The sequence below is a fragment of the Cherax quadricarinatus genome, chromosome 14 (assembly GCF_038502225.1).
Source record: "Cherax quadricarinatus isolate ZL_2023a chromosome 14, ASM3850222v1, whole genome shotgun sequence".
NCBI lineage: Eukaryota > Metazoa > Arthropoda > Malacostraca > Decapoda > Parastacidae > Cherax > Cherax quadricarinatus.
In genome coordinates this window covers 20,740,985-20,757,050 of record NC_091305.1, presented here as the reverse complement: position 1 = coordinate 20,757,050, position 16,066 = coordinate 20,740,985, and the positions used below count along the sequence as shown (strand labels likewise).

General features: G+C 47.6%; 1 protein-coding gene across 1 annotated transcript in view; it reads right to left on the bottom strand.

Moving 5' to 3' along the window:
• LOC128698753 (vinculin-like) overlaps positions 1 to 16,066 on the bottom strand; it is a 194,596-nt gene that overhangs the window by 23,101 nt on the left and 155,429 nt on the right. The window contains exon 2 of the mRNA XM_070085025.1: positions 606 to 713. Within this exon, the coding sequence (XP_069941126.1) occupies positions 606 to 713 (108 nt within the window). The remainder of the gene's footprint in view (positions 1 to 605; positions 714 to 16,066) is intronic.

Genomic DNA, 16,066 nt, shown 5'->3' with positions numbered 1-16,066 from the left:
ATATGCCGTTTAAGTTATACAATTTAACCGAAATACGACCTCTGGTTGTATTTCTTCAATGCCTTGATTAATTTGCAAAACCAAACCCTAAGGTTTGGCCCCGGACAAGGCCACGGGGGCGATAATCTTCGGAACCCTCAACATGCAGACAAGTAGACAGACGTTGCCTGTATTTTGACTTACTTTTAAAGCCTATGTGAGTGCTCGTGCTAGTGGTGTTTTAAATTTTATAAACAGTGAGTTCCGTGAATCAGGCCCAGGCCTCTGACTCCGGGCCGTCTTCATCAAGGAACTGGTTAAGTTCCTCAAGCTAGTTCCTGATCAGCCGGGTTGTGGTGCACATGTTGGACTACTTGCGGCCTATACCAACAGCCTGGTCGCTGAGGCCAGCAACCAGGATGCCTAGTCTGGAACAGGGTAACTGGGCCGGTGACCCCCGGAATCGTCATAATGTAAACATAAGTTAATAAGGTGCTGCATGTTGGTGCATAGTTTCTAAGATGAGTGATTTTACTTACCTTAACGAGATAGCCTTATATGATAATGAGTGATTTTTTCTTAAATTAACGAAGTAACCTTACAAGATAATGCGTGAATTTACTCACCTTGACGAGGTTGACGACAGCCTTGGAAACAGCCATAACAGGCTTCTCCAGGTCAGGCATAGCGTTGCCATCCTCTGCTTCCTCGTGCAGGATCACCAGACGCGACACCTGAAAAGCAACAAGGTAATACGTTAACAAGGTATTCAGTAACACTCACATGAAACACTTACAACCCTCCACCCCCATTTCCTCCCACACACACCGGGCCAGGAGCTATGACCCTTGCAACCACAATTAGGTGGGTACACACACGCTCACACCCACACACACACACGCTCGCTCGCTCACACACACACACACACACACACACACACACACACACACACACACACACACACACACACACACACACACACGCTCGCTCACACACACGCACGCACACATACACACACGTACACACACACAAACACGCGCACACACACGTACACACACACACACACACAAAACACACACACACACACACATGCATGCACATACAACAGGCCTAGTGTCTAATCGACATGTGCCTAGGACCAAATGGTAACTAACACACACACACACACACACACACACACACACACACACACACACACACACACACACACACACACACACACACACACACACACACACACAGTACCACTTTTGCCTGTGTTGGTAATTATTACCAGCACATGATACTGCATAACATGTGACGATTTGACAATTTAAAGGTTAACTCTGTAAAATCACTCTCCCTGATGAAGGTGAATGTTAAAGCAGCATTGACTGCTGTTTCCAGTTGTGTTTATGCAGTTTGTGCGAGAACTAACATTATATTCGCATACACGAATACTATTGTATCCAGCTATATGCTATGGCCAAATTTGACAGTTCACATTTTTTTAAAAGCCTGAGTAGCGAGGCTGAAAATTCTCGTCTCAGTCCCCACCCACGCCATAATTTATAAATGAGCAATAGACACTTTACCGCACGGTGGCCGTATCCACTCAGCCGCAATTACCTTGAGTTTGAGATAGCAAAAATCGCTTCAAACTCTTCCACATCGACTTCGCAGCTCTGTGGCAGAGCGTTCGGCTCAACCTAAAAAAACAGGGCTTAATCCCGGGCAGATGTAAAGGTAAGTCAGACTAAGTCTCCTGACACCTACCGCCCAAGTTCACCTAGCAGTAAATAGACATCTAGGAGTTTGTCGACGGCTGAGGGGTCACATCCTAGGAAAAGACCTAAAGATCAAAACGGAAGCCACACTGTTTGGCTTTCTTGGGTTATTCTGTGCTAACCGTCCGGGAATAGGAATCCGAATGAAGTCTTTTTCATCATCGACGGACACAGAAATCTTTCCTCAAATATTCGACTACTAGAGATACAAGCTGCATGACACTATTATCTCTCAGAGTGGCGTCCGTCGAAGACACAGCAAATATTCAAGCGGATATAAATCAAGGATTACAATGTTATTGCTATCGCAAGGAAAATGACATGCTGGATAACTAGAAGTGCTGAGTCCATGATGATACTCTCTCCAGGCGAAACTGCTGAACTTGGAAGCATCTGAACTACAGGGAACCCTCTAATTTCTTCAACTATATTCCTTGGAACATAGACGAGAAAGGTACATCACAATTTACTCCTAAAAAAATCTCAGAGAGACTCGTCCCAAACCTGAACACTGCAGTAACTCCGTATGACAAAAGACTTCGCAAATGGTACAAAATGACTCCAATAAAAAGCAGCGACGCGAAGAGTACGCTAAGAGAGATCTCGGCGAGTGTCAGAGTTCCCCGACTCTTCAACACCCTCCCTCTGAGCATATGGAAAAATTACCAGCTAACCTCTGACAGGCTGTGGTTCGTACGATGGACTGCGTGCGGCCAGCAGTAACAGCCTGGTTGATCAAGCCTTGATCCATCAGGAGGCCTGGTCTGGGACCAAGCTCTGGGGATGTATACCTCCGGAAACATCTTCCAGGTACGACAAGTAGACGACGACGACGACGAAGCAGCATGAGCAGGAGCAGCGGACGATGACACAGCAGCAGTAGCAGCGGACGATGACACAGCAGCAGTAGCAGCGGACGATGACACAGCAGCAGTAGCAGCGGACGATGACCCAGCAGCAGTAGCAGCGGACGATGACACAGCAGCAGTGGACGATGACACAGCAGCAGTGGACGATGACACAGCAGCAGTAGCAGTAGCGGACGATGACACAGCAGCAGTAGCAGTAGCGGACGATGACACAGCAGCAGTAGCAACAGCGGACGATGACACAGCAGCAGTAGCAGCGGACGATGACACAGCAGCAGTAGCAGTAGCAGACGATGACACAGCAGCAGTAGCAGCGGACGATGACACAGTAGCAGTAGCGGACGATGACACAGCAGCAGTAGCAGTAGCGGACGATGACACAGCAGCAGTAGCAGTGGACGATGACACAGCAGCAGTAGCGGACGATGACACAGCAGCAGTAGCAGTAGCGGACGATGACACAGTAGCAGTAGCGGACGATGACACAGCAGCAGTAGCAGTGGACGATGACACAGCAGCAGTAGCAGTAGCGGACAATGACACAGCAGCAGTAGCAGTAGCGGACGATGACACAGCAGCAGTAGCAGTAGCGGACGATGACACAGCAGCAGTAGCAGCGGACGATGACACAGCAGCAGTAGCAGCGGACGATGACACAGCAGCATTAGCAGTAGCAGACGATGACACAGCAGCAGTAGCAGTGGACGATGACACAGCAGCAGTAGCAGCGGACGATGACACAGCAGTAGTAGCAGTAGCGGACGATGACATAGCAGCAGTAGCAGTAGCGGACGATGACACAGCAGCAGTAGCAGCGGACGATGGCACAGCAGCAGTAGCAGCAGACGATGACACAGCAGCAGTAGCGGACGATGACACAGCAGCAGTAGCAGCGGACGATGACACAGCAGCAGTAGCAGTAGCGGACGATGACACAGCAGCAGTAGCAGTAGCGGACGATGACACAGCAGCAGTAACAGTGGACGATGACACAGCAGCAGTAGCAGTAGCGGACGATGACACAGCAGCAGTAGCAGCGGACGATGGCACAGCAGCAGTAGCAGCGGACGATGATACAGCAGCACTACAGCAGCAGTAGCAGTGGACGATGACACAGCAGCAGTAGCGGACGATGACACAGCAGCAGTAGCAGCGGACGATGGCACAGCAGCAGTAGCAGCGGACGATGGCACAGCAGCAGTAGCAGCGGACGATGACACAGCAGCAGCAGCAGCCGCCGCCGCCTCCCTCTGCGGTTGTTACTGCTCAGAGTACATTATTGACAAAAGAAGGGAAAGATCTAAAGGATCAAAATCAACCCTGAAAAATTATGTCAAATTCTTGGACAATTTCATGAAGATGTTAGGCCATACTTTTTCTTGATCACGGGGTAAGGAAGCAAGTTGAAGGGTTGAAGAGCGCTTTGACTTATGATTTCGGTGGAGACAGGAGAATGGTAGGGGAGGTGGGGGTAAGAGGAAGTAATAACTCTTGCGACATACTCCCGGACCAGCATATAAAGTGAAGGGAGTCTATCTGGAGGGCATTCCGGGGATCAACGCCCCCGCGGCCCGGTCCACGACCAGGCCTCCTGGTGGATCAGGACCTGATCAACAAGGCTGTTACTGCTGGCCTCACCCAGTCCAACGTACGAACTACAGCCCGGCTGATCTGGCACTGACTAAGTATCTGTCCAGCTCCCTCTTGAAGACAACCAGGGGTCTATTAGTAATTCGCTTTATGGCTGGTGGGAGGCTGTTGAACAGTCTTGGGCTCTGAACACTTATTGCATTTTCTCTTACTGTACCAGTGGAGCCCCTACTTTTCACTGGGGGTATGTTGCATCGCCTGTCAAGTCTTTTGCTTTCGTAGGGAGTGACTATCGTGTGCAGATTAGGGACCAGTCCCTCCAGAATCTTCCGGGTGTAGATTATGATACAACTCTCTCTCCTGCGTTCCAGCGAGAACAAGTCAAATGCTTCCAGGCGTTCCCAGTAGTTAAGGTGTTTGATGGGAGCAAGCAAGTTACACAGCGAGGCAGCAGTACAAAAATATGGAGGTAGCGAGTCCTAGGACCTAAGTCAAATAAACAAGACGAGACCAAACACATGACTTACTGCGGTGACACGCTACCCACGCACTCAATGCCACCCATCCATACACCTGGCACCACCCACGCACCCGGCGCCACCCACGCACCCAGCACCAACCACGCACCCGGTACCACCCACGCACCCGGCACCAACCACGCACCCGGTACCACCGACGCACCCGGCGCCACTCACGCACCCAGTGCCACCTATGCACCCGGCGCCACCCACGCACCCAGCACCACCCACGCACCAAGCACCACCCACTCAACCGGCGCCACCCAACGTACCCAGTGCCACCTACGCACCTGGCGCCACCCACGCACCCGGTGCCACCCACGCACCCGGCGCCACCCACTCCTAGACACTTTATGAGAACCAGCAGAGGGAGAGCGGGTGTAGTTTTTAAATTAAAACTGCATACATCAGCAGTGCGCTGCTGCCCTATTATGTGTGAAAGTTACAAGCAGGAGGGTGAGAGAATGGCGGGGACAGGAAACAACGAGAGGAAAGGAGGAAAAGAAAATGGGAAAGGAAAGGGTGAGAGAAGAGGGAGAAAACATTGGAGAAGAGGTAAGGAGAGGGGGGGAAATAATAAAGGAGGAAAGGAGAGAAGAGAGGGGGAAAAAGAGGAGAGAGAAAGACACGAGAGGGAAAAAGAGTACCTACCTGGAGTCTACCTGAAGGGTATTCCGGGGATCAACGCCCCCGCGGCCCGGTCCACGACCAGGCCTCCTGGTGAATCAGGGCCTGATAAACGAGGCTGCTACTGCTGGCCGCACGCAATCCAACGTACGAACCACAGCCCGCCTGATCTGGCACTGACTTTAGGTATCTGTCCAGCTCCCTCTTGAAGACAACCAGGGGTCTCCTGGTAATGCCCCTTATTGCTGGTGGGAGGATGTTGAACAGTCTTGGGCCCTGGACACTTATTGCGTTTTCTCTCAGTGTACCAGTGGCGCCCCTACTTTTCACTGGGGGTATGTTGCACCGCCTGCCAAGTCTTTTGCTTTCGTATGGAGTGATTTCTGTGTGCATATTAATGACCAGTCCCTCCAGAATCTTCCAGGTATAGATTATGATACATTTCTCTCGCCTGCGCTCCAGTGAGTACAAGTCAGGTGCTTCCAGGCGTTCCCAGTAGTTAAGGTGTTTGATGGAACTTATACGTGCAGTAAAGGTTCTCTGTACATTCTCAAGCTATGCAATTTCACCTGCCTAGAATGGGGATATTAATGTACAGCAGCATTCCAGCCTAGAGAGAACAAATGATTTACAAAGGATCATCAATGGCTTAACATCTCTTGTCTTAAATGTTCTCATTATCCATCCTATCAGTTTCCTCGCAGATGTGATAGTGACACTGTTGTGGTCATTGAAGGTGAGGTCTTCGGACATTACCACACCCAGATCCTTCACATTACTTTTCCGCTCTATTGTCTGATTAGAGTTTGTGGTATACTCAGTCCTAGTTATTATTTCCTCCAGTTTTCCATAACGGAGTAGTTGGAATTTGTCTTCACTGAACATCATATTGTTCTCTGTTGTCAATTGGAAAACTTGGTTTATATCTTCTTGGAGCTTTGCCGTGTCCTCAATGGATGACACTCTCATGTAGATCCTACTATCGTCTGCAAAGGATGATACAGTGCTATGGTTTACATCTCTGTCTATGTCTGATATAAGAATGAGGAACAGGATAGGCGCGAGTATTGTGCCTTGTGGGACAGAGCTTTTCACAATGGCACCATCCGATTTAATTCTGTTAACCACTACTCTGTTCGATTGGTTAGAAAGTTGAAGATCCATCTGCTTACTTTGCCAGTTATCTCTTTAGCACACATTTTGTGTGCTATTACACCATGGTCGTACTTGTCAAAGGCTTTTGCAAAATATGTGTATACTACATCTGCATTCTGTTTGTTTTCCAGTGCATCTAAGACCATATCATAGTGGTCCAGTAGTTGCGAGAGGCAGGAGCGACCTGCTCTGAAACCATGTTACCCTGGATTGTGCAATGTTTGGGAGTCCAAGTGGTCTGCAATCCTGCTTCTTAGAACTCTTAAAAAGATTTTTATGATATGGGACGTTAAAGCTATTGGTCTATAGTTCTTAGCTACTGCTTTGCTGCCACCTTTATGGAGTGGGACTATATCCATTGTTTTTAATGACTGTGGAATCTCGCATCTGTCTAAGCTCCTCCTCCATAGTATACTTAGGGCCCTTGAGAGGGGTTTCTTGCAGTTCTTAATGAACACCGAGTTCCACGAGTCTGGGCCTGGGGGCTGAGTGCATGCGCATGTCGTCGATGGCTTTCTCAAAGTCTAGTGGAATTAGGGTATGTCAGAAATTTGGCATACACTGGCAGGGTGTTGAGGCTCATTCATGAAAAAATTGTTTGGATAGTCTATCTTTAGACTGGTTAGTGGCTCGCTGAACACAGTCATATTGAGATTTCACTATCTCACTCCTTTCTTTGTTGTCGTCTGTGTAGGATCCGTCTTGTCTGAGCAGGGGCCCCTATACTAGATGTGGTTTTTGCCTTGTTTTTGGCATATGAAAAGAAGGGAGGGGGGGGAAAGAAACGGAGAAGATGGGAGACAGGAGCAGAGATGAGGGGACATGATATGACGGGAAAGGGTAGAGTCGAAGAATGGGAAGAATAGGCGAGAAAAGAGGGAATGATAGAAGAAAAAGAGGAAAAGGATAGGAGAAAAGAGGGGGAATTACAGGAGCGCAAGAGAGAGAGAGAGAGAGAGAGAGAGAGAGAGAGAGAGAGAGAGAGAGAGAGAGTGTGTGTGTGTGTGTGTGTGTGTGTGTGTGTGTGTGTGTGTGTGTGTGTGTTAGTTACCATTTTGTCCTAGGCACATGTCGATTAGACACTAGGCCTGTTGTGATGAATGGTTTGAAAAACCGACAAGTTGAAGAATGAGACACTTATGCAGTATATGGGAATCTTTATTCAGGAAACGTTTCGCCACACAGTGGCTTCATCAGTCCAATACAAAGAGGAAGGCGTAAGGAGAGGAGGAGTATGAGGTAATCAGTCCCTCAGCCTGGAGTCGATGTGTTCAGTCCATCAATCTTGTAGAATGCACAGCATAGGGCCGTAGACGTGGCTTATATACTGTAGTGAGGTGACGTGAAGCAGGCGGAGGCGGGGTCATAGTGGTACCATCCACTAGTCGAAGTAGGTCTTCGTCCAAAGGTTGAACAAGTGTTGAAGAATTCTTTGTAACAAGATCCCATGATGCTGCAGTGTCTGACAGTTGTGATGAATGGTTTGAAAAACCACGTGTGTATGTGTGTGTGTATGTGTGTGTGTATGTACTCACCTATTTGTACTCACCTATTTGTGGTTGCAGGGGTCGAGTCCTAGCTCCTGGCCCCGCCTCTTCACCGGTTGCTACTAGACCCTCTCTCTCCCCGCTCCATGAGCTTTATCAAACCTCGTCTTAAAACTGTGTATGGTTCCTGCCTCCACTACGTCATTTTCTAGGCTATTCCACTGCCTTACAACTCTATGACTGAAGAAATACTTCCTACTATCTCTCTGACTCATTTGTGTCTTCAACTTCCAATTGTGGCCTCTTGTTTCTGTGTCCCCTCCCTGGAACATCCTGTCCTTGTCCACCTTGTCTATTCCACGCAGTATTTTATATGTCGTTATCATGTCTCCCCTGACCCTCCTGTCCTCCAGTGTCGTCAGGCCGATTTCCCTTAATCTTTCTTCATAGGACATTCCCCTTAGCTCTGGAACTAACCTTGTTGCAAACCTTTGTACTTTCTCTAGTTTCTTGACGTGCTTTATCAAGTGCGGGTTCCAAACAGGTGCTGCATACTCCAGTATGGGCCTGACATACACGGTGTACAGTGTCTTGAATGATTCCTTACTAAGGTGTCGGAATGCTGTTCTCAGGTTTGCCAGGCGCCCATATGCTGCAGCAGTTATCTGATTGATGTGTGCTTCCGGAGACATGCTCGGTGTTATACTCACCCCAAGATCTTTCTCCTTGAGTGAGGTTTGCAGTCTTTGGCCACCTAGCCTATACTCTGTCTGTGGTCTTCTGTGCCCTTCCCCTATCTTCATGACTTTGCATTTGGCAGGATTAAATTCGAGAAGCCATTTGCTGGACCAGGTGTCCAGTCTGTCCAGGTCTCTTTGAAGTCCTGCCTGGTCCTCATCAGATTTAATTCTCCTCATTAACTTCACATCATCTGCAAACAGGGACACTTCTGAGTCTAACCCTTCCGTCATGTCGTTCACATATACCAAAAATAGCACTGGTCCTAGGACCGACCCCTGTGGGACCCCGCTCGTCACAGGTGCCCACTGTGATACATCATTACGTACCATGACTCGTTGTTGCCTCCCTGTCAGGTATTCTCTGATCCATTGCAGTGCCCTTCCTGTTATATGCGCCTGATGCTCTAGCTTCTGCACTAATCTCTTGTGAGGAACTGTGTCAAAGGCCTTCTTGCAGTCCAAGAAGATGCAATCAACCCACCCCTCTCTCTCTTGTCTTACTTCTGTTATTTTATCATAAAACTCCAGAAGGTTTGTGACACAGGATTTGCCTTCCGTGAATCCGTGCTGTGTGTATGTGTGTGTATGTGTATGTATGTGTATGTGTGTGTGTGTGAGTATGTGTATGTGTGTGTGTATGTGTGTGTGTATGTGTGTGTGTATGTGTGTGTGTGTGTGTGTGTGTGTGTGTGTGTGTGTGTGTGTGTGTGTGTGTGTGTGTGTGTGTGTGTGTGTGTGTGTGTGTGTGTGTGAGTAATTTATCGCGTGTGGACTCACTGCCTATGTTACAGCCTACACAACAACACTTCCACTATCAGTAGTGTTAGGATGTGTGGCAATATTACTATGGCATTCATGGAAAAGAGCTAAACCCATAGGGATGATTAACACCTGGAGAATGAGAACCAATCACATTTCTTTCAATGAAGGAAAAGATGGTTTCAGTTCCTCTTATTAAGAACCCTTCGTCATCAACAAGGCATCGCCCTACTCCTTGAATCTGTGTGTGTGTGGGGGGGGGGGATGGTGGTGTAGAAGACCTTCGTGGGGGACAGTGATGGGAAACATCCACTTGCTACCGGCCCGGTAATTAAATTTTTAAATGTGAACAGCGACTGAACCTGGGAGATCACTCGGCCCTTTTGGCAAGACAAAATAAATTCAAAAGTACACATAAAGTGGAAAAAATAAAAGGTATCAGAATGAGCGACACACACAACACAAAAATACTACGGCACCAAGTTAAAATAACCAGTTGGCTCGGGTAACTTGCCAACTCACCTGGGGCCAATTATATTTTATCAACACCTTTATGTATAAACTCGTCACACCGTCTACCTCACCCACGTAACGTTGTTCTAGCAGACAAGAAAAACCGCTATGTAAATATTTAAGAAAAATCCAAATCTGATGGAAGTATTCCTTTGGTTAAACGGCAAATCTACTGATGCTAAGGCTTTTCATAAAAATTCTTCCCTTCAAAATTAAAATATGTGTGTGTGTGTGTGTGTGTGTGTGTGTGTGTGTGTGTGTGTGTGTGTGTGTGTGTGTGTGTGTGTGTGTGTAGGTGTGTGTGTGTGTAGGTGTGTGTGTGTGTAGGTGTGTGTAGGTGTGTGTGTGTAGGTGTGTGTGTGTAGGTGTGTGTGTGTAGGTGTGTGTGTGTGTAGGTGTGTGTGTGTGCCTCTTCACCGGTTGCTACTAGACCCTCTCTCTCCCCGCTCCATGAGCTTTATCATACCTCGCCTTAAAACTATGTATGGTTCCCGCCTCCACTACTTCACTTTCTAGGCTATTCCACGGCTTGACTACTCTATGACTGAAGAAATACTTCCTAACATCCCTTTGATTCATCTGAGACTTCAACTTCCAATTGTGACCTCTTGTGTCTGTGTCCCATCTCTGGAACATCCCGTCTTTGTCCACCTCGTCTATTCCACGCAGTATTTTATATGTCGTTATCATGTCTCCCCTGACCCTCCTGGCCTGTGTGTGTGTGTGTGTGTGTGTGTGTGTGTGTGTGTGTGTGTGTGTGTGTGTGTGTGTGTGTGTGTGTGTGTGTGTGTGTGTGCTCACCTATCTGTGGTTGCAGGGGTCGATTCACAGCTCCTGGCCCCGCCTCTTCACTGATTGCTACTAGGTCTTCTCTCTCCCTGCCCCATGAGCTCTATCATACCTCGCCTTAAAACTATGTATGGTTCCTGCCTCCACTACATCCCTTTCTAGGCTATTCCATGGCCTGACTACTCTATGACTGAAGAAATACTTCCTAACATCCCTTTGATTCATCTGAGACTTCAACTTCCAATTGTGACCTCTTGTGTCTGTGTCCCATCTCTGGAACATCCCGTCTTTGTCCACCTTGTCTATTCCGCGCAGTATTTTATATGTCGTTATCATGTCTCCCCTGACCCTCCTGTCCTCCAGTGTCGTCAGGCCAATTTCCCTCAACCTTTCTTCGTAGGACAATCCCCGTAGCTCTGGGACTAGTCTTGTTGCAAACCTTTGCACTTTCTCTAATTTCTTGACGTGCTTGACTAGGTGTGGATTCCAAACTGGTGCTGCATACTCCAGTATGGGCCTGACGTAGATGGTATACAGAGTCTTAAACGAATCCTTACTGAGGTATCGGAACGCTATCCGTAGGTTTGCCAGGCGCCCGTATGCTGCAGCAGTTATCTGATTGATGTGTGCCTCAGGAGATATGCTCGGTGTTATACTCACCCCCAGATCTTTTTCCTTGAGTGAGGTTTGCAGTCTTTGGCCATCTAAACTATATTGTGTCTGCGGTCTTCTTTGCCCTTCCCCAATCTGTGTGTGGGTGTGTGTGTGTGTGTGTGTGTGTGTGTGTGTGTGTGTGTGTGTGTGTGTGTGCGTGTGTGTGTGTGTGTGTGTGCGTGTGTGTGTGTCCGAGCGCGCGAGCGTGTGCACGCGGGTGGGCGGGCGCTAAAGGAAGTTTCCTCAACCCAGCTGATCAGGAAAGACTTAGATCAATTTGTGAAGTTTCCTTCTGATGAGTTTCATGTCTAGTGGCAATTTCCTTCATATTTGGAAGACTGGCGTTAAAAGTCCTTGAGTTCTCTTTATGCATATTGCGCGCCCTTGTTTTATCAGGGCCAGTTTGCACCGTCTCTTGTGTCTTCATCTCCAGTAAGACACTGAATGAATTCAGTGTCTTACTGGAGGACTGGAACCGCAGGACTGGAACCACTGGGCCATTCAGGACTCTGTACAATAAAACCCCTGAGGCATTGCATGAAATGCTTGGGTAGCTTTGGGAAAAGGTTGGACAGACTTGCCTTGTATAGGCCAGTAGGCCTGCTGCAGTGCTCCTCCATTCTTATGTTCACCTACTACACACAACCAATTTTAGCACTTCTATGAAGGATGATGTATAAATAAGACTTAGTCTCGCGACGTGAGTAACACACCTCTTCACGATGGATGCCTCAGACTGGTCTAAGAGTCTGATTTGTTTGTAAGTCGAGTATCCATCTGCCTATTTTTTATTGTTAATCCTTTTGCTCATACACATACATGTGATACTCTGCGAATGCCTTTCTAAATTCCGTGATATTTTACTTATTTGGTCCGTCCAAACCCATGTTTTAGGGGAGAGGGTGATGGTAGCGGAAGGGCGATAGAAAATTGTAAGGAAGAAGGGGACGAAGAAATCAGGGAGGGAGGAAGGAAGGAAAGAAGGGACGAAAGAGTCAAGGAGGGTGAAGGAAGGAGGGGACGAAGGGGTAGTTAGGAAAGGGGAATAGGGGAACGAAGGAGTTAGGGACGTGGGGGGGGGGAAGATGGTGAAGGAGCAAGGGTGGGCGAGGGGAAAGGCAAGGGAAAGGAGTGTGGAGAGTTGTACGATAAAGGCAGTGGGTAAAGAGAGGGAGGGAGATAAAGGCAGAGATAAGTCTACTCAGGAAAGTGTAGAATAAAGGGGAGCCAAAATGCGAGAGAGCAGAGGGATACAAGGACAAAAAGATGTATACAGGAGGAGGTCGGGAGGATGCAAGGGGATGGTGGAGAGGACCCAGACACAACAACAAACAATATTCTTAAAAAGAGAGTTATGGAGTGCAAACACTGGTTACCAGGGAAGGTCATGTTCACTAGAGTATTTGTTGTAACCCCCTCACCACATTGGTTACCAGAAGAGGTCATGTTCACCAGTGTACTTGTTGCAACCCCATCCCACACTGATTACTAGGAGAAGTCATGTTCACCATTGTACTCCTTGCAACCCCACCCCACACTGGTTACTAGGAGAGGTCATGTTCACCACTGTACTTGTTGCAATACGTCCCCACACTGGGTACCAGGAGAGGTCATATCCACCAGTGTCCTCCCTCGGGTTGCACTCCGTCCCCATCCCCGAACTGTTGAATCTTCAGATTTTAAGTTGGGTATTTTCGTCGAGCCACCTCGTTGTCAAATACGTTGCTCCCATTTTTTTTAATATATTTTATAAGTACCGTGCAAGCTAACCTAAAATACACACAAAAAGTACAAACGGCAAGCATTAGAATTCAACACTGGGTAATGCGTAAGAAAACAAACGGCGTCCAATGAGGACAGGTCACGGGACAGGGAGGGCGGGAAGGAGATTGAGAGGGAGGCTGAAAGGGAGATTTTAAGGGTGATTGGAAGGGAGGGAGGGATGGAAGGTGGAAGGGACGTTAGAAGGGAGAGTGAAAGAGAGGCTGGAAGACTGGTTGGATCGCAGGGTGGCAGGGAAAGAGAAAGTGGGAAGGAAAGTGGAAGGGAGGGGAAAGAACAGACGAGGGAAGAGGGGGTGGGAGGGTTGGGAGGCATTGACGGAGATGGATGGAAGCATAACTTTTGACTGCGTGGTTCAAGGTGGCTGTGCATGAAATTTTATTTCGACTGCATGACAGTGACTGTTATAATGCACCGTGTTGTCAAAATAAAAAGTCTGCTCTGCCTCTGTGTATTTTCTTCATACATGAGAACGCGTTTATATATATATATATATATATATATATATATATATATATATATATATATATATATATATATATATATTACACACACACACACACACACACACACACACACACACACACACACACACACACACACACACACACACACACACACACACACACATACAGAAGACCGCAGGAAATGACAAAGAAAAACAGAATAACCCAGACACAGGTGGAAGGGCAAACACACCCCCAGAAAGACCCGCAGAAGGACTCCAACCACGACAACCCCAAGGCAACTGGACAATCTAAACCAACAATCACACACCGATCCCACTGTCCCCACCCCCTACACCACGAACCCAAACCCTACAGAAACCCCCAATGGGAACTCTGCCCCCACCCCCACCGCAATCCCCCACAGGCCCCCGCCAGGCCTCCTGCTCTCCCAACCCCAATATTCTCCTAGGACCACAGTTTTATAACAGAAGTTGAATGTTTGGTACACGAATGCAGATGGAATAACGAATAAATATGAGGAGTGGTATGAAAGAATCAATGAGAAGTCCCCAGACGTCATAGCAGTCACAAAAACGAAACTCGCCAAGACAATAACAGATGCAATCTTCCCACCAGGATATCAGATCCTGAGGAAAGATAGAAGGAACAGAGGGGGAGGAGGGGTTGCACTGCTCGTAAAAAAACGATGGAAATTTGAGAAAATGGGAGGCATGAACGAGATTGGAGAAAGAGAATGCATAGTAGGTACACTTCAGTCTGGGGAGCACAAGGTAGTCATTGCAGTAATGTATAATCCACCACAGAACTGCAGGAGGTCAAGAGAGGAATATGAAGAGAGCAACAGAGCAATGGTGGACACACTGGTTGAGGTGGCAAGAGCTCACTCGAGCAGAGCTATATTACTGGTTATGGGCGATTTCAACCACAGGGAGATCGATTGGGAAAACCTGGAGCCACACAGGGGTCCTGAAACATGGAGAGTCAAGATGATGGATGTGGTACTGGAAAACCTCATGCATCAACATGTTAAGGACACTACCAGAGAGGGGGAGGATGAACCAGCAAGATTGGACCTTGTGTTCACCCTGAACAGTTCAGACATTGAGGACATTACTTGCGAGAGGCCCCTTGGAGCTAGTGATCATGTGGTTCTGTGCTTTGAATACATAGTAGAGTTACAAGAGGAGAGAGTAACAGGAGTTGAATGGGAAAAGCCAGACTATAAAAGGGGGGGACTACATAGGTTTGAGGAACTTCCTGCAGGAGGTTCAGTGGGACAGAGAACTGGCAGGAAAGTCGGTAAACGAAATGATGGAATACCTAACAACAAAATGCAAGGAGCCAGAGGAAAGGTTAGTTCCCAAGGGCAACAGAAATAATGGGAAGATCAGAACGTGCCCCTGGTTTACCCGACGGTGTAATGAGGCAAAAACTAAGTGCACTAGAGGATGAAAAAAGTACAGAAGGCAAAGAACACAGGAAAATAAGGAGATTAGTAGAAGAGCCAAGAACGAGTATGCACAGGTAAGGAGGGAGGCCCAGCGACAGTATGAAAATAACATAGCATCGAAAGTCAAGTCTGCCCCGAAACTGCTGTATAGCCACATCAGGAGGAAGACAACAGTCAAAGATCAGGTGATCAGGCTGAGGAAAGAAGGTGGGGAACTCACAAGAAACGATCATGAGGTATGTGAGGAGTTCAACATGAGATTTAAGGAAGTATTTACAGTAGAGACAGGAAGGGCTCTGGGAAGACAGCACAGAGGGAAACACCAACAAGGAATATACCAACAAGTGTTGGGTGACATACAAACAATGGAGGAGGTGGTGCAGAAGCTGCTAAGTAACCTTGATACCTCAAAGGCAATAGGTCTGGGCATCTCCCCATTGGTCCTTAGAGAAGAAGCAGAGATGCTGTGCATGCCACTAACAACAATCTTCAATACATCCCTTGAAACTGGGCAACTACCTGAGGTATGGAAGACGGCAAATGTAGTCCTCATTTTTAAGAAAGGAGACAGAAACGAAGCACTAAACTACAGACCAGTGTCTCTGACGTGTATATAGTATGCAAAGTCATGAAGGAGATTATCAGGAGGAGAGTGGTGGAGCACCTGCAATGGAACAAGATTATAAACGGAACAAGATTATAAACCAGAACAAGATTATAAACGGAACAAGATTATAAACCAGCATGGATTCATGGAAGGCAAATTCAGTGTCACAAACCTGGAGTTTTATGACAAAGTAACAGAAGTAAGACATGAGAGAGAGGGGTGGGTTGATTGCATTTTCCTGGACTGCAGGAAGGCCTTCGACACAGTTCCTCACAAGAGTTTAGTGGAGAAGCTGGAGGATCAGGTGCGTA